Consider the following 23,589-nt stretch of genomic DNA (forward strand, 5'->3'; position numbering starts at 1 on the left):
GTGTGACTGGTTACTGGAGACCCCGAAAACACTGTTTCATATAGTTCTGGGGTAATTGCCAGCTGCTCTAGGGGAGAGACGAAATTCTGCTCCTCACCACTCCGCCATCTTGCCCCGCCTCTTATCATTCATTATTAATTCAGTCTATAATTAATTTGATCTGAAGAGCCTTTTCATCTCACAATCCAGTATTCTCTTCTGTGATCTTTTCTAATAGAGTAGCTTACTTGTTTTTAGCCAGTTCTTGATTTATGTATTTTGAGGAGAGGTATACACTTTTATACCTGTCTTTCTCATGACTTTCTTTGCAGCATATGGGCGTCCCAGAGTATCTCATTGCTGATTATTGAACCAACCAAAGGTACCTATTACCTTTGTTGACTGAAAGGTAATCTCACAAAGTGAGATTTATTTCTAAGGTCAAGATTTCAAATGGAAACATGTCATGTTAGGAGAACAGTCTTGGCATTTAAATTAGATTCTGAACTTTAGGGACATTTTGGCTTTTTGTTAGAAGTTACTTAGTTTAAGTGCTGAGAGGTTTTGCCTTCGATGGTAAGCCCACACAAATAACAAGTTTAGGTTTCTCAGTGTGATGGGTTTTGTAGCTGGAAACCGGTAGGTGCTGCTCCTGTTTTACATATGCAGAACTGAGCATATTTTAATCTCAGACCTCCTTATAGTAGAACCAAACAAGTTGGTTTAATTATATCAATGCAGAATCTAATCCATTAATTATCATTTGCCTTTCTGGTAACAGAAAAATACTTTTTTTTCTTCTTAATTCATTTAAGTTGATTTACTGAATGTTTTCATCAATACAAAAAAAGAATTGCTTATCCTGTTATGCTGATGTAAATGGTAACTTTCTTTGAAGGAAGGGAGAGAAAAAAACTGAGTCAAAGCTGTGTACATGTGTGTGCATGTAAGTCCCTGCTTAATTAGGCGGTAAGTTGAAAATGCTGGGGAATCATTTTGACCAGTTTAGAAATAACTCTTCAGATGTATGTTAGCTATTTAAGTTGTATCTACCTGATATTGTAAGAATTTAAAATGATTGTTTAACCAGAAAGGATATGCTTGAAGTTTTTGAGAAAAAAACAAGTCTGTAACTATTTTTCAATTTCTAAGAGTAAGAAAACTACTTAATTGCATGTAAAAACTGCCTTCAGTGTTAGACTTAAACCAGCACTGCAGAAATGACTTGTTTCTCAAGGTTTAGATTTTGGTTTTGTATTTCTTTGTTACCAACCATCAACAATTGTTTCTGGGATCTTAGCTCTAAAACTTAAATATCTTTAATTGTGCTCCTGTTACATTGATTTGTATGAGCTTATGTGAATATATAGAAAAGTATTAAAAATGTTACTGTTAGGCATCTGGATTATAGGTTCAGGTTTTTTTAAGTACATAAATGAGAAAAATAATTATGAATCACTTTTTCAACTCTTCCCATCTAAGCATTTCTAATAATTTTCATTACAGAAAAATATGCTTTCTTACAAAATAATTTCATACAGTTTAAGGTTTTTTTTAAATCTTTATTGTATTCAGAATTTTCAAAGAAAATAGTGATAAAGTTTTGTTCAGCCACTAAGCATTTATTAAATGCTTATTAAATGAATGAATGAATAAATGAATGTCATTTTTAGTAAAGCTTTAGTTTTGATTAAATTCTTAGAAATTTATTAAACCATAAGAGTAATATCTCAAAATGTAAATTTGCAAAAAATCTAATTGTAGCTCTTGAGTCAACTTTGTATAATGTTGTATAATGTCATTCTACTTATTTTTTAAAATATTAATGAATATTGTGAAGTTCATGCAAATTTAACTCTTTAACTGGTTATAATCCTGTAGGTAATTTTCCCATGATTAGTGATGATTTGGTCAATTCTTATCATCTTCTGCTGTGTGCTTTGGACTTAGTTTATGGAAATGCCCTTCAGTGTTCCAATCGTAAAGAGCTTGTAAACCCTAATTTTAAAGGTAAGTTTGTAAGTCAAAGATCACTGGACAACTCACATCTCTAAATTATGTTTTCCCTTGGGAGTTGTATACATAGCACAAGTTTCCTAGTATCAGAGAACTTAAAGTGTTTTGAAAAGCTGCCATTATCATGGGAACTTATAGCTAATAGTCAAACTCTTTATAAAAATATTTTTAGAAAAAACAATTTGTAATTTAAAATCTTCGATGACAGTTTTAGAAGTTTTTGAAATATGTACTCAGCAAGGAGAAGGTGTTATAAACCCTGAGAAGCAAAGATTTGATGACATTAGGGCTGATATTGTTTTCCTGCATAGGCAAGCTTCATGCCTGATGCACAGTAGGTCAAAAAGGATTTATAGAAAGAATCTTCATTTCAAATTTTTGCCTCAGAAGAGTAGTACTGTGGTTCCAAATTAAATAAAATGAACTTTCATCTCCTAAACTAGTAGATATATGGAAATGATAACTACTTTGGCAATGCATCAAATAGTATTTAAAATATATAATTTCTATGAATGATACATATTAAGATCCCAAGTATGATTTACAAAGCAAATGTTAAAAATATTTATAGAGGTAGTATTTAATGCTGCTGCTATTTGATTAATATCATGGCAGGATTCCAGATGGTTAGAATTTCGGCTTATCTGAGTGTCCAAGTAGATTTTTATAGGTAGTGGAGTTATCATTACTTCACTTGCTCCTGGTTTGATAAATTGAATGTTCTTGTATTCTTTTCTGTCTTTCCTTTAATTTCTATCTTAATTCCCTTTTATGATTCTGTATAGCTGCTTCCCTTCTTTGATTTTTTTCTCTTTCTCAGAATCTAGGTCAAGAAGAAACTTAATTAATATGTCAAATGCATCTAATGTAATTAAAATATATGATCTTTCATTAGGCTGCATAATTCTTTTTCAGAGTGGTGGTTTTTCTTTGAGTGTGAGGCTTATTTGCAAAGTTATACTTTATTTTGTGTTCCTTAGGTCTTATAGCAATATACTAAAATTTGTGTGGGGTGTTCTTTCTCTTTTAACCATCTCCAAATAGATAATTGAAAAGCTGAAATCTTTAAGTAGTGATATACTTTTCCTCTCTTTGCTATTTTTTGAGGTATATTTAACTAATAAGAGTCAATAAATTAGGTCCTTATGTACTATTTCCTAAAAACCTTCATAAGCTAAATACCGACTGAACTCTATTATTTATGTTTTAGTTTATTTGTAATTTGGGTTAATGAGTTCTAATTGATGTCGTTGTTTTGTGATTTTATATGTATAGGCTTATCTGAAGATTTTCATGGTAAGGAGTCTAAACCTTCTTCAGATCCACCTTGTGTCATTGAGAAACTCTGTTCTTTACATGATGGCCTAGTTTTGGAAGCAAAGGGAATAAAGGAACATTTCTGGAAACCCTATATTAGGAAACTTTATGAAAAAAAGGTTTGTAAGCAGCAAAGATGTAATGTGAAAATGTTTTCTGGGGAAAATCTTGTTTTAATATGAAGACTTAAGGATCTCTTCTTTCATCATAGCTCCTAAAGGGGAAAGAGGAAAATCTTACTGGGTTTCTAGAACCTGGAAACTTTGGAGAAAGTTTGTGAGTACCTCTGTTATAAAACTGTTTTAATATTTTAAACTGTGTACTTAAGAAACCTCAGAGTTTAATAGTTTTTATTGTTTGTACCCTGGAAATTTAGAATATGTTTTGTGGGAGAATATAGGGAAGCAATAAAAATTTTATCTACTAATACAACAAGCACATGTTCTTTTAATATACGGAAAATCATATGACTGTTCTTTAAAGTTTTATTAGTTAAGCTCTGGATTGTATTTTTTTAGATAAATTATTTTGGAACTGTACAGGTAAAAAATGGTGGTGTAGAAGTACTGAGGTCTTCAAAAGTCCCTAGAGCAGCCAGGATAGATAATCTTCTTACCAGATCCTGCACATACCAGGCAGCTTGTTTCAGGGTATTCACCCTGAAACACTGTCAGCAAAATATACTTTCCGTATGATGGACAAGCATAGTGTAACAAGCTTGTACTTCATGCTTTTGAATTTTTATGGTTAATAGTGATCCCACTTAAAATTTAACTTTCAAAAAATTATTGAACTTTTAGTAAATAAAAAATGAAATAATTAAGTGGCCTAAAATATTAACTGAAGTGGCAGTTCTGTGAGAGTGTACTTTTTGTCTATATATTTTTTCCTATAGCAAAGCCATCAATAAGGCCTATGAGGAATATGTTTTATCTGTCGGAAATTTAGATGAACGGATATTTCTTGGAGAGGATGCTGAGGAGGAAATTGGGACTTTCTCAAGGTGTCTGAACATTGGTTCAGGAACAGAGACTGCTGAAAGGGTGCAGGTGAAAAACATTTTGCAGCAGCACTTTGACAAGGTAAGTTGAACCATTCCACAAAAGTGAAATAAAGGAGCTGTGCTGGAGACTAGGTTTAATTTTTGTAATTTTTGTTTTGACTGTTTTACTTGCTTCCAGTATGAAAAAACAACAACAACAAAAAACTTCATTATCCTTCCCTTAATTGAGAAAGTTATTGTTTTGTTTATTGATTTATTTTTTAACATCAGCTTTCAAGGTTTAGAGTCATGTCTGAGAAAAAACAAATTTAATATAAATTTCAATTAATGTCATGTTGATAATTGCTGCTATTGAAAATATGGGTCAGTAACATAATGAACATAGTAGGGATTCAGATTATGTTAGTTGACCTGAATTGATGCCTTCATCCAAAAGACTGAACTGTGAAGAAACTGAGATGAGCAGTCTTTAAGAAAATTCCGTTATACTGAGTTTCAGGATTGTGTGGTGTTATTTGAAGCAGACACTTAGAGTGATGGAGACTAATAGTTTCCTTCCTGTTGTGTGGTGTTCACAGAAACTATACAACTTCTGATAAGTGCCTCCAGAGGCAGTGTGGATAATTCCCAGGGGGCAACTTACCTGGAAGTGAGCTGCTTCAGTCTTGAGACAACAAATATCCTGAACATATTCTGTGTGCCAGATTGTGTCTTAGACACTGGGGATACAGCAATGAGCAAAACAGCAATGAATATCCTATTCTAACAAAGCTTATTTTCTAGTGTGGAGAGATGGACGGTACATAACCAAACAAGTAAATATATAGTTTATCAGATAACATTAAGTGCTATTAAGAAAGTTAATATCGAATAGTAATGGAAATTAATGGAGGGGCACGGTTGGAGGGAGTTCTTATGCTGTTGTAGACAGAGTGGTTGGGAAAGGTGTCTCTGAGGAGGTAATATTAGCAGAGACCTGAAGGAAGTGAGGAAGGAAGCCATGTGAATATCTGGGGAAATGCCTTCCAGGCTGAGAGAATAGCAAGTGCAAAGCCTTGGGGTAGGAACAAGGTTGGCATGTTTGAGGAACAGTGAAAAAGCCAGTGTGGTGGGAGTACAGTGAGCAGACGAAGAGTAGTAGGCAGTGAAGGGAGGGGTGCAAAGGAGCTGGCAGAACCTTTCAGGCTTTGGAAACCATTGTAGGGATTTTTGCTTTTGTTCTGAGTGAAATGGGAAACCATTAAGAGGCTGTTATTCAGAAAAGTGACTGACAGGATCTAATAACTTACATTTTTTAAAGGTCTTGTCAGAGGGCTGAGGCAAGGGTGGAAGCTGAGAGTTAACAGGCTATTGTAGTGATTCTGGTGTTAGTTATTTGTGACTTTGGAGAAATGGTTATATTTTCATCAGAATGGAGATAGCGCCTACGAGACTTACTCATGGTTTGGATCTGGAGTATGAGAGAAAGAGAAAACAAGTTCAGTTGTGTGGATGGTATAAAGTCCTTACAAATGCCTTCTGGGTCTTAAGTGATCTGGCACTCTTATCTCTCTGAATTCATCTCCTATCACTTTCCTACTCAACCAATATATTCATGCCACACTAACCCTTCTTGTCTTAAAATATGCTGAGCATTTCCCCATCTAAAAGCTGTTTCCTCTGCCTAAAATATGTTTCTTCAAGATACTCATGTGCCTTATTCTCTGGCTTCAGTCATGAGTCTGGTAACCTGACTACTATATAAAATAATAACCACTAATATTCTCCCCAATCCTTCCCCTGTCTCACCTTACTCTATGTTTAGTGTTCCTCTTAGTATTTATCATTGTCTGCCAGTAAGTAAGTAGGTAAGTAGGTAGAGAGTTTGAAAGAGTTGTTTATTGTCTGTCTCCCTGCATAAGAAAATAAGCTTTACAAGGGCTGTGACTAGTGCTGTATCTAGTGCTTGGCACATAGTAGGTATTTCATAAATTTTTTCTATTGCCATTTATTGAGAGGAGTAACCCAGAGAAGAGCAAGTCTGGGGTGAAAATTGAGTTAGGTCTTTAGGATTATGAACATGTTCAGTTTGAGATGTCTTTTAGGTATCCAAGTAGAGAAGTTAGGTAGGCAGTTTAGAGATACAAGATTGGAGTTCACAGCAGAAGTTAAGGACTGGATATACATAACAAGAGTCTTTCAGGATATGGATGGATTTTAAAGCCATGGAATGAAGAGAGATTACTTAGGGGTGGGAATTAATAAAGAAGAAAAGAGGTACAAGGACAGAGCTGTGAGGCACTTCAAATTTTAGATGTTTTCACTTGGGGAAGGAACATCCTAACTTTTTTCTTAATATTTTAAAAATAGCAACTTAATTTTTATACCTGAGTTAAAGAAAGGCTCTTCTTGACCAGAATACACAGGAAGCATTAGCTAATAAGTTAAATAGTGCTACCCAGAAGCTCCATGCCAACCTTGAGGACTCTGGGCAGCCAGCTATTTGTGGTGGCCGCATCTGGTTTCATCTGTGAAACCACTGCTACCTGTGGGTGACATGGTTCGTTGCTGCTGGCTGATGTTACTTCTCCAATACATGTACAACATGTTTTTCCTTCTCAACGTAGGTTCCAGTTCATACCCAGGGAAGAAGGTGGCTGTAAGAAAAGCTGTCTGGGGCAGTGAGCAACCTTCTGAATGCAGTTAGTTTATCCAGATCATCTTGTTGATTTAAAATGTGTGTGTGTGTGTGTGTGTGTATAGATAGATAGATAGATATAGCATGAATCTCTTTGAAACAGAATGGAAGTCTTGGCCCTATTCCTGCCTAAGTTATGGAGAAAGCATATAGATTTATTTCTGCTCTTTTCTGTAACTAATAAATAGTTTGTTCTGTTGCCAGCTGGCAATTTTGTCATGTGTTTTTAAAACTGTCTCTGGAATAAGTACATTTAATACACAGAGAATGTAGTTTATCTTGAAAATTAAAAGACTATCTTATCTTGAAAATTAAAAAACTATCTTAACATTTCAGGGTTTGTTTGGAAAAATTGTAACATGTTTCATTACCATTTGTACTCATGCATAAATTCACTGAAACCAAGTAATGTCTTTTTCATGTTTATATTCAAGAATGTTGACTTTATTTCCCTGATGATCTGTCTACTTGAAGGGGAAAGAGACTGATAGCTAAAGGTAGAAAAGAGCCAAGGAGACTAAAGAGCCAAGGTAGCCTTTTCTAGACATAGAATTGCTTTATTCTCTTTCTGAAGCAAATTTGATGATTTAGATGGGCTTGTGCCAAATCGTGGATTTTATTTTGGCCAGATTTAATTCACAGCTGTCCTTTGTAAATTTTTGGGTATTAGCAAAAATAGAGGTAGATGGAGCCGTGAAATTCTCTGTTTCAGAGATGAGAATGATGTTCTTAACTTTTTAAAATGAGTATAGTGATTAGCCTTGCCCTGGAGTTTTAGTTTGGGGGAAGGGATAATGGGGAGATACATCTTATCTTAAAGATTTAACTTTTAGGAGACAAACTTTTAGTTGTCTTAAAATATAAATTGTCCTTTCACACATCTTCACATGGATAGTGGTGGCTCTTACTAGTGTTAAGTGTAAATTCCAAGAATGATGGTATTTGAATTACTAAAATTTATGGACATTGTGAAGATAAAGTCTGATTGGCTTGAGCTCACACTTGAAAGGCAACTGAAAGTCTTTCTAATCTAAAATAATATTCTTTTTTTTCCCCCACTTAATTTTTCTCTTCTAGTCTAAAGCACTTAGAATCTCCACACCACTTACTGGAGTAAGGTACATTAAGGAGAACAGCCCTTGTGTAACCCCAGTTTCCACAGCTACACATAGCTTGAGTCGCCTTCACACCATGCTTACAGGTCTTAGAAATGCACCAAGTGAGAAATTGGAACAGACTCTAAGGTTAGTTTGAGTCCTGCTTGCCTTCCAAGATTTTGTTGTTGACCATTTTACAATTTCCTATTTTAGTTTTCCACTATCAGTGTCTTAATTTATTAATAATTTTGTATCAGTTGCATGTTCAGTCCTGTTTTAGTCTGTAGAGGACATAGCAATATAAAATGTATGAATAGAAGAAGATAATCTGTCTGCAGGTTTTTTTTAATATAGTACAAGAGACAACAACTAACAGTAGTAGACCTGTAGAATTAAGCACCAAGCTGTATTACCAAATGTTCTATCTTAAGATTTCAGGGAAAGGGGGTGGTAGTGATCAGTGAAGATGAGAGTTATCAAAAGACTTCTGGAAGATGGGTCAGATTTGGAAAGATAGAGGGGAGTCCCACATGTAACTTTCGTAAGCTCTGTAAACCAGACTTAACCTGAAAAACAAGTTAATTGCTTTTAGTTCCTTTGGTCTGACTAAGACTGATAGGGATGTTGATGAGCATTAGTGAAAAGCATAGTAGACTGAATCTTATTACTTTCTGCATAACCTTTGGCAAGTTGATTCAGAAAAAATACCTGCAAGGGCACTCCTAGCCCTATAAGTCTATGATTTGATGACTTAGATCCCATTTTATTTCTGTTGGTATGATATCAAGAAGACCCTATGCATATATATTTGTAATTTCCCACTCATAGCTAGGCTTATCAAATGCTAAGGTTAACTAATTTTTCTTTATATTTGCCTGAAGTTTACTGTATTCGTAAACTTGATTGTGATTAACACTCAACAAGCTTTGTCTCTTCCTAAATCATGTTTCTCAGGTAGACCTTGTTCTACCTTAAATTCAGAAGCATCTTATAAATATATTGTAGAAGCCTAGCTTAATTTCTAGATCTTCCAGATCTCTTTATAATCTCTAAATCAGACCTGGAAGCTTCTTTCATCTTAAGTACCATTAATGGGATTAAAAATTACCAGTAGGTACTAGGTAAAACTATAGGATCTTGTTTTTGTAAAAAGGTACATGTATGTTGGTGTTCATAAATAAAAGACTGTTTGCGTATGATATTCCATAGTAATCAGAAGCAGGATTATAACCAAATTTTATTTTGTTTATAATTTTCTAAACTTGCTACATTTTTACAATAAGTATATATATTTATGATCAAGGAAAAAACATTTGTTACAAAAGCCTACATAATGATAATTTGTTTAATGCTTCTGCATTGAATATATATTGCCTTTTTATTAAAAAAAAAATCAATGAAATAAACTTTGTTTGGGGAGGGGTGGCATGGGGAGGAATGTAGAATGCCAGTAATTCAATTTTTTTTTTTTTTTTCCGGCATTTCTTAATGGGAATTGTACTGGTTTCTAGGGAAACATTTGAGCTCAATTTTGGTTTGGGGATGTGTAGGTTGGGTGAAGGCCAGTGACAGACATCAAGTGGGCAAGGACCAAGAATGCTGTTTTCCACTCAAAATGATAATAGGACCACCTTTGAGAAGAAAGTGTGGAATCTCTTGAATTAACTTGGGAATATATATAGTTTCTGTTCACTGTATTTTATGTTTACATATTAGTGAAATTTCAGAGTTGTAAATAGATTATCCCTTTGTAACTTAGGAAGACCTTTAAATTAGATAATTTCTTATTACTTTTTAGGACATGTTCTAGAGATCCAACCCAGTCCATTGCTAACAGATTGAAAGAAATGTATGAAATATATTCCCAGCATTCCCAGCCAGATGAGGATTTCAGTAATTGTACTAAAGGTAAGGTTAACATTGTCTCTACTGCTCTTACCTTCAGAGTTGAACTACATGGAGTCCTTTGTTAATAAATGAGTCAGAAATATGAGGAAAAGATTTATGACTTTAGACTGAGGGTTAGAAGATGGCTGTCCAATTTTTCTGTCAACTAAGTAATCTCTGGGCCCTTCTCGGTAAGAAGAAATTTTAGACTGATACCCTTACTATGTTAGACTTCTGCTACTTTTTTTTTTTTTTTTCAAACAAGGACAGACGGTAGAAGTGTGACATGCATAAATCAGGTGTAGGAATTGTTTGATGTCATGAATTAGAACGAAGTATGTGTAGAATAATAAGCCAATTCCATATCTCCAGCATAGTGCTGCTTTGTTCAAACATACAGAAAAAAAATGGTTTGAATCCTGATAGAATGATGTTATAGTTCTTTATATGCAAATTTCATGTCACAGTTTTAGAAAAATGAATGTTACCATGAAGAAAACTAAGGAATCTTAGTGATGGTTAAAAAACCAACTATAGTCCATTAGGCAGTGTATGCATTGGAAGTGTTGGGTTGGTTTTCTTATTATGGCTTTTTTTTTGGGGCGGTGGGGCAGGTAAGGGGTTGAGGGAGCAAACAATACTTATTTTCTGTGTTTTTATTATTTCTGCAGAAATTGCCAGCAAACATTTTCGTTTTGCAGAGATGCTTTACTATAAAGTATTGGAAACAGTTATTGAACAAGAACAGAAAAGATTGGGAGACATGGATTTATCTGTGAGTAAAACAATAAAATGTAGTTTCTTTCCTGCCCCACCCACAGGGGGAAACAAAAAGCCATTAATGAAGAAGTAATGTCTGGCTTTGAGGAAATAAGGTTAGCACCTAAGAAAACTTGAGTTCTGAACCCTCTCACCTTCAGTTATAGTTTTTGGTTGCTAAACAAATACCACACAATGGGTTGGCTTAAACAATGGGAATTTATTGCCTCAGGGTTTCAGGGCTAGAAAGCTTGCTTCTTCCCTGGGTTGGTATCTTTTGGCTGGCCAGCATTCTCTGATGTTCCTTGGTTTTTCTGTCACCAGGCAGTGCACATGGCATCTTCTTTCTCTTCTTGGTTCCATTGACTTCCAGTATTTGGCTGCTCCCTGTGGCTTCTTTCTGTTTTCAATTTTCTTAGCTTATAAGGACTTTACCCATATTGGATTAAGGCCCACCTTTATTCAGTTTGGGCACACCTTATAACATCTTCAAAGATCATCTTTACAAATGGGTTCACACCCACAGGTCCAGGGGTTGGGACCTGAACGTGCCTTTTGTGGGGGGTGTGATTTAGTTCCCCGAAATGCCCCATTTAGTGTTTCTCGGTACAACAGGCCATGTATTATGACTTACAACTTCTGACAGTAGGAAGACTCTGCAGTCAAGGATTAAAACATTTAGGCTTAACCTTAATTGAGTTTTTAAATAACTTAGAGTTTTTCTTCAAGCCTCATATAGCAAAAATAGAGTATTGAAAAGATAGGACTTTAACATAAATTTTGTACCATTTCTCTTTGGCTATGATAATTGTTTTTCGTAGATTCAACTTCAGTTTTTTACTAGTCAAGAGATATAAATTGATTTTGAAACAAATGGTATTTACTTTTTTTTTTTTAATTCAGTTTTATTGAGATGTATTCACATACCATACAATCATCCATGGTGTACAACCAGCTGTTCATAGTACCATCTTATAGTTGTACATTCATCACCCCAATCTATTTTTGAACATTTTCCTTAGACACCAGAAAGAATCAGAATAAGAATAAAAAAATAAAATAAAAAAAGAACACCCAAATCACCCCCCCAATCCCACCCTATTTTTCATTTAGAAAACCTAAATTGTTTTGTTCCCATTTTTCTACTCATCCATCCATACACTAAACTGGATATTTACTTTTAATGCCATCAATAAAAATAATTTTTTAAACATTTTAAACAAAATTGTAAAATCAACAAAAATTATTCTAATTCCTTATATCTATATTTCTTTATATATATAGAGAGAGAGAGGGTTTAGCTGTATGAATTTTTCTTAATTTATTTTTTTAATTGAGATTGTTCACATACCATACAACTATCCAAAGATCCAAAGTGTACAATCAATTGCCCATGGTACCGTCATACAGCTGTGCTTCCATCACCACAATTAATGTTTTTCAATTTTTAGAACATTTTCATTACTCCAGAAAAGAAATAAAGACAAAAAAAGGAAACTCCAATCCTCCCATAAAAAACCACCCTCCCTCCATTATTGATTCATAGTTTTGATATAGTACATTTGTTACAGTTGATGAAAGAATGTTACAATACTACTAACTGTAGTATATAGTTTGCAATAGGTATATATATTTTTTTCCTATAGGCCCCTCTATTATTGACTTCTAGTTATAGTGTTGTTCCAGTTTGCTAATGCTGTCAGGATGCGAAACACCAGAAATGGCTTTTATAAAGGGGGTTTATTTGGTTAAACAGTTACAGTCTTTAGGCCATGAAGTGTCCAAGGTAATGCATCAACAATCGGGTGCCTTCACTGGAGGATAGCCAATGGCGTCCAGAAAACCTCTGTTAGCTGAGAAGGCACGTGGCTGGTGTCTGCTCCAAGTTCTGGTTTCAAAATGGCTGTCTCCCAGGATGTTCCTCTCTAGGCCACAGCTCCTCTTCCAAATGTCACTCTCAGTTGCTCTTGCGGCATTTGTCCTCTCTCAGCTTCTCTGGAACAAGAGTCTGCGCCCAATGGCCATCTTCAAACTGTCTGTCATCTGCAGCTCCTCTCTCACCTCCTGTGCTTTCTTCAAAGTGTCTCTCTAGGCTGTAGCAAACTCCTTAGGTTTCATTGAGTTATACAGTCCCAGTCTTTTATATTTCCTCTTTTGTTCTGCTGTCCCACATGCTCCTAATCTCCTCTTTCAACCATATTCACAGTCATCTTTGTTCAGTGTACTTACATTGCTATGCTGCTATCTCCTAAAATTGTTTTCCATGCTTCTCACTCCTGTCTTTTCCTTTCTGTCTGCAGTGCTTCCTTAATGTTCCCTGTAGAGCAGGTATCTTGTTCACAAACTCTGTCATTGTCTGTTTGTCAGAGAATATTTTAAGCTCTCCCTCATATTTGAAGGACAGTTTTGCCAGATATAGGATTCTTGGTTGGTGGCTTTTCCCTTTCAATATCTTAAATATATCACCCCACTTCCTTCTTGCCTCCATGGCTTCTATTGAGAAATCTGCACAGTCTTATCAAGCTTCCTTTGTATGGATGGATCGCTTTTCTCTTGCTGCTCTCAGAATTCTCTCTTTAACTTTGATGTTTGATAATCTGATTATTAAGTGTCTTGGCATAGGCCTATTCAGATCTATTCTGTGTGGGGTCTGCCACTCTTCTTGGCTCTGTAATTTTATGTCTTTCATAAGAGATGGGAAAGTTTCATTGATTATTTCCTCTATTATTGCTTCTGTCCCTTTTCCCTTCCCCTTCTGGGCACCAATGACACGTAAATTCTTGGTTTTTGTTTTGTCTTTAAGTTTCCAGAGACATTGCTAGTATTTTTCCATCCTTTTCTCTATCTGTTCTGTTGTTCTCCAGTTCCTGAGTGTTCTCTTCTGCCTCTTGAGATCTGCTGTTGTATGTTTCCATTGTGTCTTTCATCTCTTGTGTTGTGCCTTTCATTTCCATAGATTCTGCCAGTTGTTTTTTCGAACTTTCGATTTCTACCTTATGTAAACCCAGGGTTTTCATTATACGCTTCATCTCTTTTGCCATATCTTCCCTAAACTTTTTGAATTGATTTAGCATTAGTTGTTTCAATTCCTGTATATCAGTTGAAGTGTAAGTTTGTTCCTTTGACTGGGCCATAACTTTGTTTTTCTTAGTGTAGGTTGTAGTTTTCTATTGTCTAGGCTTCTGGTTTCCTTGGTTACCCCAGAACAGGCTCAGGTCTCAGAAGGAGGCAGTAGTATCACGTCTCCCTGAGGGTGTGTCTTAGAAAATTGGTATGCCGTGTAAGGCCTCATGTCACTGTGCTTTTCCACCCAGTATGTGGCACCTGTCAGCCTGTAGCTCCCAACTCTTGTAGGGAGGTGTGGCCTGTGGCTTTTTTCCCCCAGGCTCTGGGGTCTGGTTCTGAATGGAAGGTGGGTAGTAGAGCTTGGCACCATCTTCTTCCTCTTAGGGAGAATACACCCCCTAGGGAGAGATCATTTACATTTGAATAGTCTCTCTGGCTGTGCTATCTCCACCCATGTCTGGGTCAGAGCACTGGGAACTGAAAATGGCTGAAGCTTTCTCCACTGAGCTGAACAAGGGGCAGAAAGCTGCCTTCAGGGCCAGTCCACGTCCACCCTCCGACTCTCCAAGGTTAGTTGTCACCAAAAGATTCTGTCTGCTTGTATTGAGCAGTCCGTGTTTGTTAATTAAAACCCCAGTTAGAGCTCAGCTGAGCTATATTCGCTTGCTTGAAGAGTGCTGCACTCTATCACCACGAGGCTTTGCAATTTGGGTCATGGGTGGAGGGTGTTCCCAGCTTGGATCCACAGTTTTTACTTACAGATTTTGTGCTGCAATCCTGGGCTTTCTTCCTAATTCAGTCTGCTATATGATGAGTGGACAGTCATGTTTTTCCCCCTGCAGTTATTCCAGATTATTTACTGGTTGTTCCTGGCTTTTTATTAGTTGTTCCAGGGGGACAAATGAGCTTCCACTCCTCTCTATTCAGCCATCTTCTTCCATCTGGCTGTGTGAATTTTAAAAGGCTGGGTTAAGACTTAAATTTTTTAAGTTGTGAAATATACATACAGAAGGGGTTTAAAACATCTACAATTTAGGGGTTAATAGTAAGTGGATACCTATATGCTCATCTAAGTAACTTTTAAATTAAAAAAAAGTAAATGTTTATATAAAATCTTAGAAAATTAATATGCAAAATGAAAAACATAGAAATCACCGACGATTATGCCACCCTAAAATAAACATGTTGACTTTTGCTACATGGTCTTCTAGCCAGTCACCTGCCTGCTTACTTTCCTTCCAGCTATTTTTTTTATGACAGTGGCTTCTTACTGTATATACTGTTTTTTTGTTTTAACATTTTTATTCTGAAATATAACAAAAATATATACAGAAAAGTGACAAATTTCAAAGTATGGTTTAACAAGTAGTTGTAAAGCAAATTTCAAAGTATAATATGAGTTACAGTTCCACAATTTCAGATATTTCCTTCTGACTGTTCTAATGCATTGGAAACTAAAAAGAAATACCTATATAATGACTCAGGAGTCATAATGATTTCTTAAATCCTATCGTCTCTGTTACAACTCCTCCCTCTCCTTTAATCATTCTCCCAGTCTTCAAGTATATTTGGGCAATGACCATTTTGAGTTCTTCATGTTGAAAAGGAGTGTTGGCATTGTGGGGTAGGGGAATGCAATTGGTTGATGTTCTGGACGAGACTGTTACCTCTACATTTCAGGGTTTTCTGGCATAGGAACAATCTGGAGGTTTTACGTTTCTGAAAAATAAACTTAATAAATAAAACTTTCATAGAGTTTTAGATAGAGCCCTGGGTTTTCTTCAGTGTTTTCGGGAATACTATTGGTTGGGGCTTGGCATACCATGGCAATTTGCAATATCTGGCTGAAGCTTGCTTAATAATAATCTCCAGAATGACCTCTTGACTCTATTTGAAATCTCTTAGCCACTGAAACTTTATTTTTAATAGTTTAATTTCTTTTCCCCCTTTTGATCAAGAAGGCATTGTCAATTCCACAATGCCAGGGTCAGGCTCATCCCTGGGAGTCATTTCCCACATTGCCAGGGATTACTTACACCCTTGGAAGTCATGTCCCACATATGGGGGAGGGTAATGAGTTTCTTTGTAGAGGTTTGCTTAGAGAGAGAAAGGCCACATCTGAGCAGAAAAACAGGTTCTCTAGGAGTGACTCTTAGATGTGTTTATAAACAGGCTTAGCTTCACCTTTACAGAATTAAGTTTCATAAGAGCCAGCCTCAAGATCGAGGACTTGGCTTGTTAAACTAGGAGTCTCCAATGCTTGAGAGAGTATCAGGAATTTCCCAGGTGGGAAATTTTTTCTCCAGTCCCTCAAGGGACTTTGCAAATACTTTTTTATTATCTGCCCCAAATACTCTGGAATGTATTAGGATATTACATTAAGTTATACAGAATCACCTGATCTCATTCCCTATTCTAGAAGAGCACAGCATGTCAGAATTTAGAAATAGGACTTAAACTTCAGGAATAAATGTGATTGCTGCATGAGCTTACAATCTAGGCCCTAATTTTCTTATAAGCATGTTCTAAATGAGACCATACAATATTTGTCCTTTTGTTTCTGGCTTATTTTGCTCAACATAATGTCTTCAAGATTCATTCACCTCATTGTGTGCCTCACAACTTCATTCCTTTTTGTAGTTGCACAATATTCCATCATATGTGTTCTAGTTTGCTAATACTGCCAGAATGCAAAACACTAGAAATGGATTGGCTTTTATAAAAGGGTGTTTATTTGGTTACACAGTTACAGTCTTAAGGCCATAAGGTGTCCAAGGTAACACATCAGCAATTGGGTACCTTCACTGGAGGATGGCCAGTGGTGTCCGGAAAACCTCTGTAAGCTGGGAAGGCACGTGGCTGGCTTCTGCTCCAAAGTTCTGGTTTCAAAATGGCTTTCTCCCAGGATGCTCCTCTCTAGGCTGCAGTTCCTCAAAAACATCACTTCTAGTTGTACCTGGGTTATTTGTCCTCTCTTAGCTTCTCCAGAGCAGGAGTCTGCCCTCAACAGCTGTCTTCAAACTGTCTCTGATTTGCAGCTCCTGTGCTTTCTTCAAAGTGTCCCTCTTGCCTGTAGCTCCTCTTCAAAATGTCACTCACAGCTGCACTGAGTTCCTTCTGTTATGTCAGCTCATCTGTATGGCTCCACTGATCAACTTAGACCCACCCCCTAATGGGTGGAGCAACATCTCCATGGAAATTATCCAATCAGAGTCATCACCCACAGCTGGGTGGGGCACATTCCAAAGAAACACTCAAAGAATTACAATGTATCGACACCGATAACGTCTGCCCACACAAGATTACATGAAAGATAATGGTGATTGGGGGACACAATATATTCAAACTGGCACAATATGTATACATCACAGCTCATCATTCCATTCATCAGTGGATGGAACCTTTGGTCTCCTCCATCCATTGGCTATCGTGAATAATGCCGCCCTAACAAATGTCTATTAGTGTCCCTGCTTTTAGTTCTTCTGAGTATATTCCTAGTAACTGGGTTGCCTAATCCTATGGTGACCCTATATTTAGCCTCCTGAGGATCCTCTATGTTACCCTCTGGCAAGGCTGCACCATTCTACTTTCCTACCAACATTGAATAGGTACTTCTCTCTCTACATCTTCTTCAGCACTTGTATCCTTCTCTTTATTTATTATTAGTATTTTGAATCTGCAGTTTTTTTTGAGTTATATTCACATACCATATATTCTATCCAAAGTGTAGAATCAGTGTCTCACAGTATCCTCACTTAATTGAACAGTGATCATCACTCTCAATTTTAGACATTTTTCATTGCTCCAAAGAGAAAAACACAGATGGATACAGACACACAAAAAAAGAAAACCCAAAATTCCCCATATCCTTTATCTTCCTCACCCCCAATTATTTACCCCTAATGTTGGTGTTGGTACTAGTAAGGTATTATAGTTAAAAATAGTCCATGGCATGCAATAGGTAATTTTTCCTGTATACCACTCTATTATTAATTCCTTATACAAGTGTTATACATTTGAAGTAGTTCATGCAAGAATGTGTTTATATTTTTAGTGTTAATTGGTGAGATGCATGCCTTTAGACAACCCCTTTCAATCATATTTACCTTCATTAGGCACTATTATTTATAATCCCAATAATGAACTACCATCACCTCTATCCATTCCCAAACATTTAAGATCAGCCTCGTTAACCAATCTGTACATGTCAGGTAACTGCTCTCCCTTCTCTAGCTTCTGTCTATCTTTAGTTCCCCTACATTCTGCATTTTAAGACTCTGAGTTTACGTTTTCTAGGTGGTTCATATTAGTGAAATTATACCATATCTATCCTTTTGTGTCTGGCTTATTTCACGCAGCATTATGTGTTCAAGGTTCATCCACATTGTCGCATGGACCTCATTGCTTCCTACTCTTGCGTAATATTCCATTATATGTATCAACCACATTTTTTTAATCCACTTATCTGTTGATGGACACTTGGATTGTTTCCATCTTTTGGCAATTGTGAATGATGATGCTATGAACATCAGTGTGCAAATGTTTGTTTACGTCAGGTCTTCTGGATATATACAGAGGAGCAGAATTGCCAGGCCATAGGGCAACTTGATATTTTTCTGAGGAACCGCCAAAATGTCTTCCACAGAGGCTGTACCACTTTACATTCTCACCAGCAGTGAATAAGTGTTCTATTTTCTCCACATCGTCTCCAACATTTGTGGTTTCCTGATTGTTTAATAGAGGCCATTCTTACAGGTGTGAGGTGATATCTGATTGTGGTTTTGATTTGCATTTCCCTAATAGCTAATGAAGATGAACATCTTGTCATGTGCTTTTTAGCTGTTTGTATTTCCTCTTTGGAAAAATATATATTTATGTCTTTTGCCCCTTTTATAATTCGGTTGTTTGTCCTTTTATTATTGAGTTGTAGGTTTTCTTTATATATAGGATATCAAACCCTTATCAGATATATGATTTCCAAATATTTTCTCCCTTTGAATTGGCTGGCTGTTCACCTTTTGAACAAAGTCTTTTGAAGCACAGAAGTGTTCCATCTTAAGGAGTTCTCATTTATCTATTTTTTTCTTTTGTTGCTTGTGCTTTGGGTGGAAGGTCTGAGAAGCTTCCTCCTATCACTAGATCTTTAAGATGTTTCCCCATATTTTCTTCTAAGAGTTTTATGGTATTGACTCTTATATTTAGGTCTTTGATCCACTTTTGAGTTAATTTTTATATAGGGTGTGAGGTAGGGGTCCTTTTTCATTCCTTTGGATATGGTTAACCAGTTATTCCATCCCCATTTATTGAAGAGATTATTCCATCCCAGTTCAGTGGATTTGGGGGCCTTGTCGAAAATAAGTTGACCGTGGATCTGGGGGTCTATTTCCAAACTCTCAGTTCAGTTTCTTTGATGAACATGTCTGTCTTTCTGCCAGTACCATGCTGTTTTGACTAATGTGGCTTGTTAATAATGCTTTAAAGTCAAGAAGTGTAAGTCCTCCCACTTCATTCTAATTTTTTAGAATGTTTCTGGCTATTTGAGGCCCCTTTCTCTTCCAAATAAATTTGATAATTAACTGCATAGTTGGTTATTGGAATTTTGATTGGTATTGCGGTGAATATGTAGATTCATTTGGGTAGAATTGACATCTTAATGACGTTTAGCCTTCCTAGCCATGAACATGCAATGTCTTTCCACCTATTTAGTTAGGTCTTCTTTTATTTCTTTTAGCAATGTTTTTGGTTTACTGTGTACAAGTCCTTTACATCCTTAGTTAAGTTTATTCCTAGATACTTGATTCTTTTAATTGCTATTGTGAATGGAATTGTTTTTCTTAATTGCCTTCTCAGTTAGGTGTTTACTAATGCATAGAAACACTACTGATTTTTATGTTTTAATCTTGTATCCCATCACTTTACTGAATTTGTTTATTAGCTCAAGTAGCTTTGTTGTAAATTTCTTGGGATTTTCCAAATATAGGATCATGTCACCTGCAAATAATGAGAGTTGTACTTCCTTCTTTCTGATTTGGATGACTTTTATTTCCTTTTTTTGCCTACTTGCTCTAGCTAGCACTTGTAGTGCATTGTTAAATAATATTGGTGACAGTGGGTATCCTTGTCTCCTTCCCAGTCTTAGGGGAAGGCTTTCAGTCTCTCACCATTGAGTGTGATGCTGGCTATGTGTTTTTCATATATGCCCTTTATCAGACTGAGGAAGTTTCCTTCAATTCCTATCTTTTGAAGTATTCTTATCAGAAAAGGATGCTGAATTTTGTCAAATGATTTTTCATCTGTACAGACTGTTTTGTGACATCTTCCCATCTCATCATTCTTCTAAGCATCAGGTTTCTTTGTACGCTTTTTGGTTAGGGATTTAATCTTCTTTATGCTTTATTTCCCCATATGTAAGATTTTTGGAAGTTCTCATGGATTCCTTTACTATGTATTTTGTTGCTAAAAAAATTAAAAGTGTGCTTATTTATATAGTTAAAAAGAGTTTTGTAAAAAAATATAAGCACATAGTTTCTACTAACTCAAAAACTATGACTTCCTTTGGTATTTTTATTAAACTTGACCAAGTATGACATACCTTTTGAGAGTAAGTTAATGTTTCTGAATGCTAATATCTTTGTTTTATAGGGCATTCTGGAACAGGATGCATTCCACAGATCGCTCTTGGCCTGCTGCCTTGAGGTCGTCACTTTTTCTTATAAGCCTCCAGGGAATTTTCCATTTATTACTGAAATATTTGATGTACCACTTTATCATTTTTATAAGGTATTTTTAAAAATCTTATACTGATGAACAAATTATAGATGAGACAGACTTCCTGTTGTTAATCATTTAGTTTCATGTTAACATCTAAGTACATTTTTTTCTATTTTTAATTACATATTTAATCACTAGTCTATTTGGCGGACATAGAAAAATAGGACAGTTTTAAGAGCAGTGTCAGTTCTTTTTTACACAGTTACGGAAGACCTATGGTGCGTGAAAACTTCATTTGATTCCTCACTTTATTTTATAAAGGCTTTTAGAATACTTTGATTTTTTTGAGCTAAAAAAAGCTTAAAAAAAATGACAGTAAGACATCACTAGCTTATTTTGTATAGTAACTTTTTTTATTTTTTAAAAGTTAAATAATGTTGAAAGTGTCTTCCAGAAAAAGTAAAAGTTCTCTTTCATATTGTTTATGGAGACACAGAACTGTAGCATTAGTATGATAGCTGTTTCCTTCTTGATATTGACATAGCACATGAGTATATCTTAACTCTTTTGTAACAGTCAAAACTAAATTTTAAATTGGTATAGGTTGAATGTTTAGTTTTTGAGTTTTTATATGGAATTTTAAGAATGTCTTTCAATGTCCCTATACAAGACATGTTTTTTTTCATTTTAAATATCTTTGAAATATGTCACTATACAAAAGATTGCATATAATTTATACGTAGAGTTTAAATAATAATTATTAAACCAACTAGAGAATTTTTCTTTATTTCAGGTGATAGAAGTATTCATTCGAGCCGAAGATGGTCTTTGTAGAGAGGTGGTAAAACACCTTAATCAGATTGAAGAGCAGATCTTAGACCATTTGGCATGGAAACCAGAGTCCCCACTTTGGGACAGAATTAGAGACAATGAAAACAGAGTGCCTACATGTGAAGAGGTTTGTGAAAATATCCTAATATCTTTCTATAAGAAAAGTACATCAATATCTAGCCTATTCTTAATCCCCTTTCACAGAGAGCAATAAAACTTAGTCTCTTCCTTTGGAGGATGGGGGGTGGGGCAGAAAGGTGGCAGTGGTTTAATAGTGTACAGTCACCCCTGTAGCAGAAAGGAAGCAAGAGCCACAGAAATAATCTTGTGATTTCCCCAAGGTTTGAGTGACAGGTTAAGAATTAAATGTTCTGTTTTGATTCCCTGACCAAGTTTCTACGCCTTAGATTGGTTGATGTTCTCATTCTCCAAATCAGTAATGAAGGTTGATTCATATTTGCTATCTAGTTATCAGCTTTTGAGTTCTTTAAGATGGCCAGAAATTTTTTTTAACTTTAGGATGAAAATAGAAATGTCAGCTGATTTCATTTAGGTAACTGATAAGCCAAGATCATCTTTCTTCTGCCTGAGATTCTTAGGGTATTTCTAGTTAAAGTGCTTTTTGAATATTAGTGTTCTGTATAAACAATTCTTTATAGGTCATGCCACCTCAGAACCTGGAGAGAGCAGATGAAATTTGTGTTGCTGGCTCCCCTTTGACTCCCAGAAGGGTCAATGAAGTTCGTGCTGATACTGGAGGACTTGGAAGAAGTAAGTTTAAAATACTAGGGGGAATGTTTGGGGGATTTATATTTCCTCTGAACCGATGAGTGAAGTTAATAAAGTATATGTAAAGGAAAATATTCTATGCATTATAGTACTACATGGACCATTCAAAAATAATGCTATTGAAGAATATTTAAGAACATGGGAAAATGCATGATATAACAAAACTTTTTTCAAAAGAAAAATAACAAGTAGATGTAAAAAAAGAAAACCCAACACACTCCATACCCCTTATGTGCCCCATTATTGACCCCTAGTATTGGTGTGGTACATTTGTTATTGTTAATGAAAGAATATTAAGATAGTACTGTTAACTATAGTCCATAGTTTGCAACAGGTACTTTTTTCCCCATATACCACCCTATTATTAACTCTTTGTACAAGTGTCATACATTTGTACTAGTTCATGAAAGAACTTATTTATATTTGTAGTGTTAATCATAAACATTGTCCACCACAAAGTTCATTGTGTTATACAATCTCATATTTTAGCCTCTGGCTTTCCTTCTGGTGCCATACCTGACTATAGACAACCCCTTTCAACCATATTCACTTACAACTCAGCACTATTATTTATAATCCTAAGAACAAGCTACTGTCACCTCTATCCATTTCCAAAAATTTAAGTTCAATCTTTTTAAAATTTCTGTACATCTTAGACAACTGCTCCCCATTTTCTAGCCTCATTGTGTCTCTTGGTAACCTGTATTCTAAATTTTATGACTATGAGTTCACATATTCTAATTAGTTCAAATTAGTGAAATCATACAATATTTGTATGATATATAAATCACATAATATAGTATTTTGTAATATAGTATTATAAAAAGGTAAATACTTACATGATCTTAAAGATAAGCATACAAAAGGACTGAAATGGAAAAACCAAACTGTTAATGATTATTAATGAGTGATAGAATTCCAGGTGATTTCTGTAAATTTTTAAAGACAATTATGTATTACCTTTAAAATCAGAAGAAACAGCAAAACCTGTTTAAATATAGAACTGCAGGGTCCAGTTAGGTACAGAGTAGCCAGTGGGGTGAGAAGGCTTTTGTGGTCTGAACATGTTCAACTTGGACTTTTTTTTTCTAATTAGAGCAGTTGTATATTTACAGAAAAATCATGCAGAAAGTACAGTTTCCATGTACTCCTCCTCCACTGAAACAGTTTTCCCTGTTATTAACATTTTTCATTACAATTGATGAAACATTATTATTATTGTCAGGGTGACTATTGCCAGGGTAACAGGTCTGGTGGGGGCAAAAGAATTTACCCACACTGGCCAGAGAAGCAAAGTGTTTGTTTATTCTTTCCAAAGGAGGAAAGGGCCAAGCGCCTGAAGGAGACAATGGCCTGAACTACTGGGGAAGGGGGATTTTTAAGGGCATGCTGGAGAGAGTAGGGTAAAGGTTCCACTTGTGATGTTCGCCTTAACTGCAGAATATTTGGTTATGCTC

At 35.6% G+C, this 23,589-nt stretch overlaps 1 protein-coding gene across 4 annotated transcripts in view; it reads left to right on the top strand.

Moving 5' to 3' along the window:
• RBL2 (RB transcriptional corepressor like 2) overlaps positions 1-23,589 on the top strand; it is a 114,953-nt gene that overhangs the window by 39,028 nt on the left and 52,336 nt on the right. For 2 of the 4 annotated variants that reach the window (XM_037816511.1, XM_037816514.1), the window contains 10 exons: positions 1,861-1,989; positions 3,271-3,431; positions 3,524-3,588; positions 4,208-4,394; positions 8,070-8,236; positions 9,888-9,997; positions 10,648-10,751; positions 20,444-20,581; positions 21,306-21,470; positions 22,003-22,114. In XM_037816511.1, coding sequence (XP_037672439.1) covers positions 1,861-1,989; positions 3,271-3,431; positions 3,524-3,588; positions 4,208-4,394; positions 8,070-8,236; positions 9,888-9,997; positions 10,648-10,751; positions 20,444-20,581; positions 21,306-21,470; positions 22,003-22,114 — 1,338 coding nt within the window. The remainder of the gene's footprint in view (positions 1-1,860; positions 1,990-3,270; positions 3,432-3,523; positions 3,589-4,207; positions 4,395-8,069; positions 8,237-9,887; positions 9,998-10,647; positions 10,752-20,443; positions 20,582-21,305; positions 21,471-22,002; positions 22,115-23,589) is intronic. The other 2 variants (XM_037816512.1, XM_037816513.1) reach the window with 2 other exon arrangements.

This window comes from Choloepus didactylus, chromosome 22, assembly GCF_015220235.1.
Source record: "Choloepus didactylus isolate mChoDid1 chromosome 22, mChoDid1.pri, whole genome shotgun sequence".
In the NCBI taxonomy this organism is placed as follows: domain Eukaryota; kingdom Metazoa; phylum Chordata; class Mammalia; order Pilosa; family Megalonychidae; genus Choloepus; species Choloepus didactylus.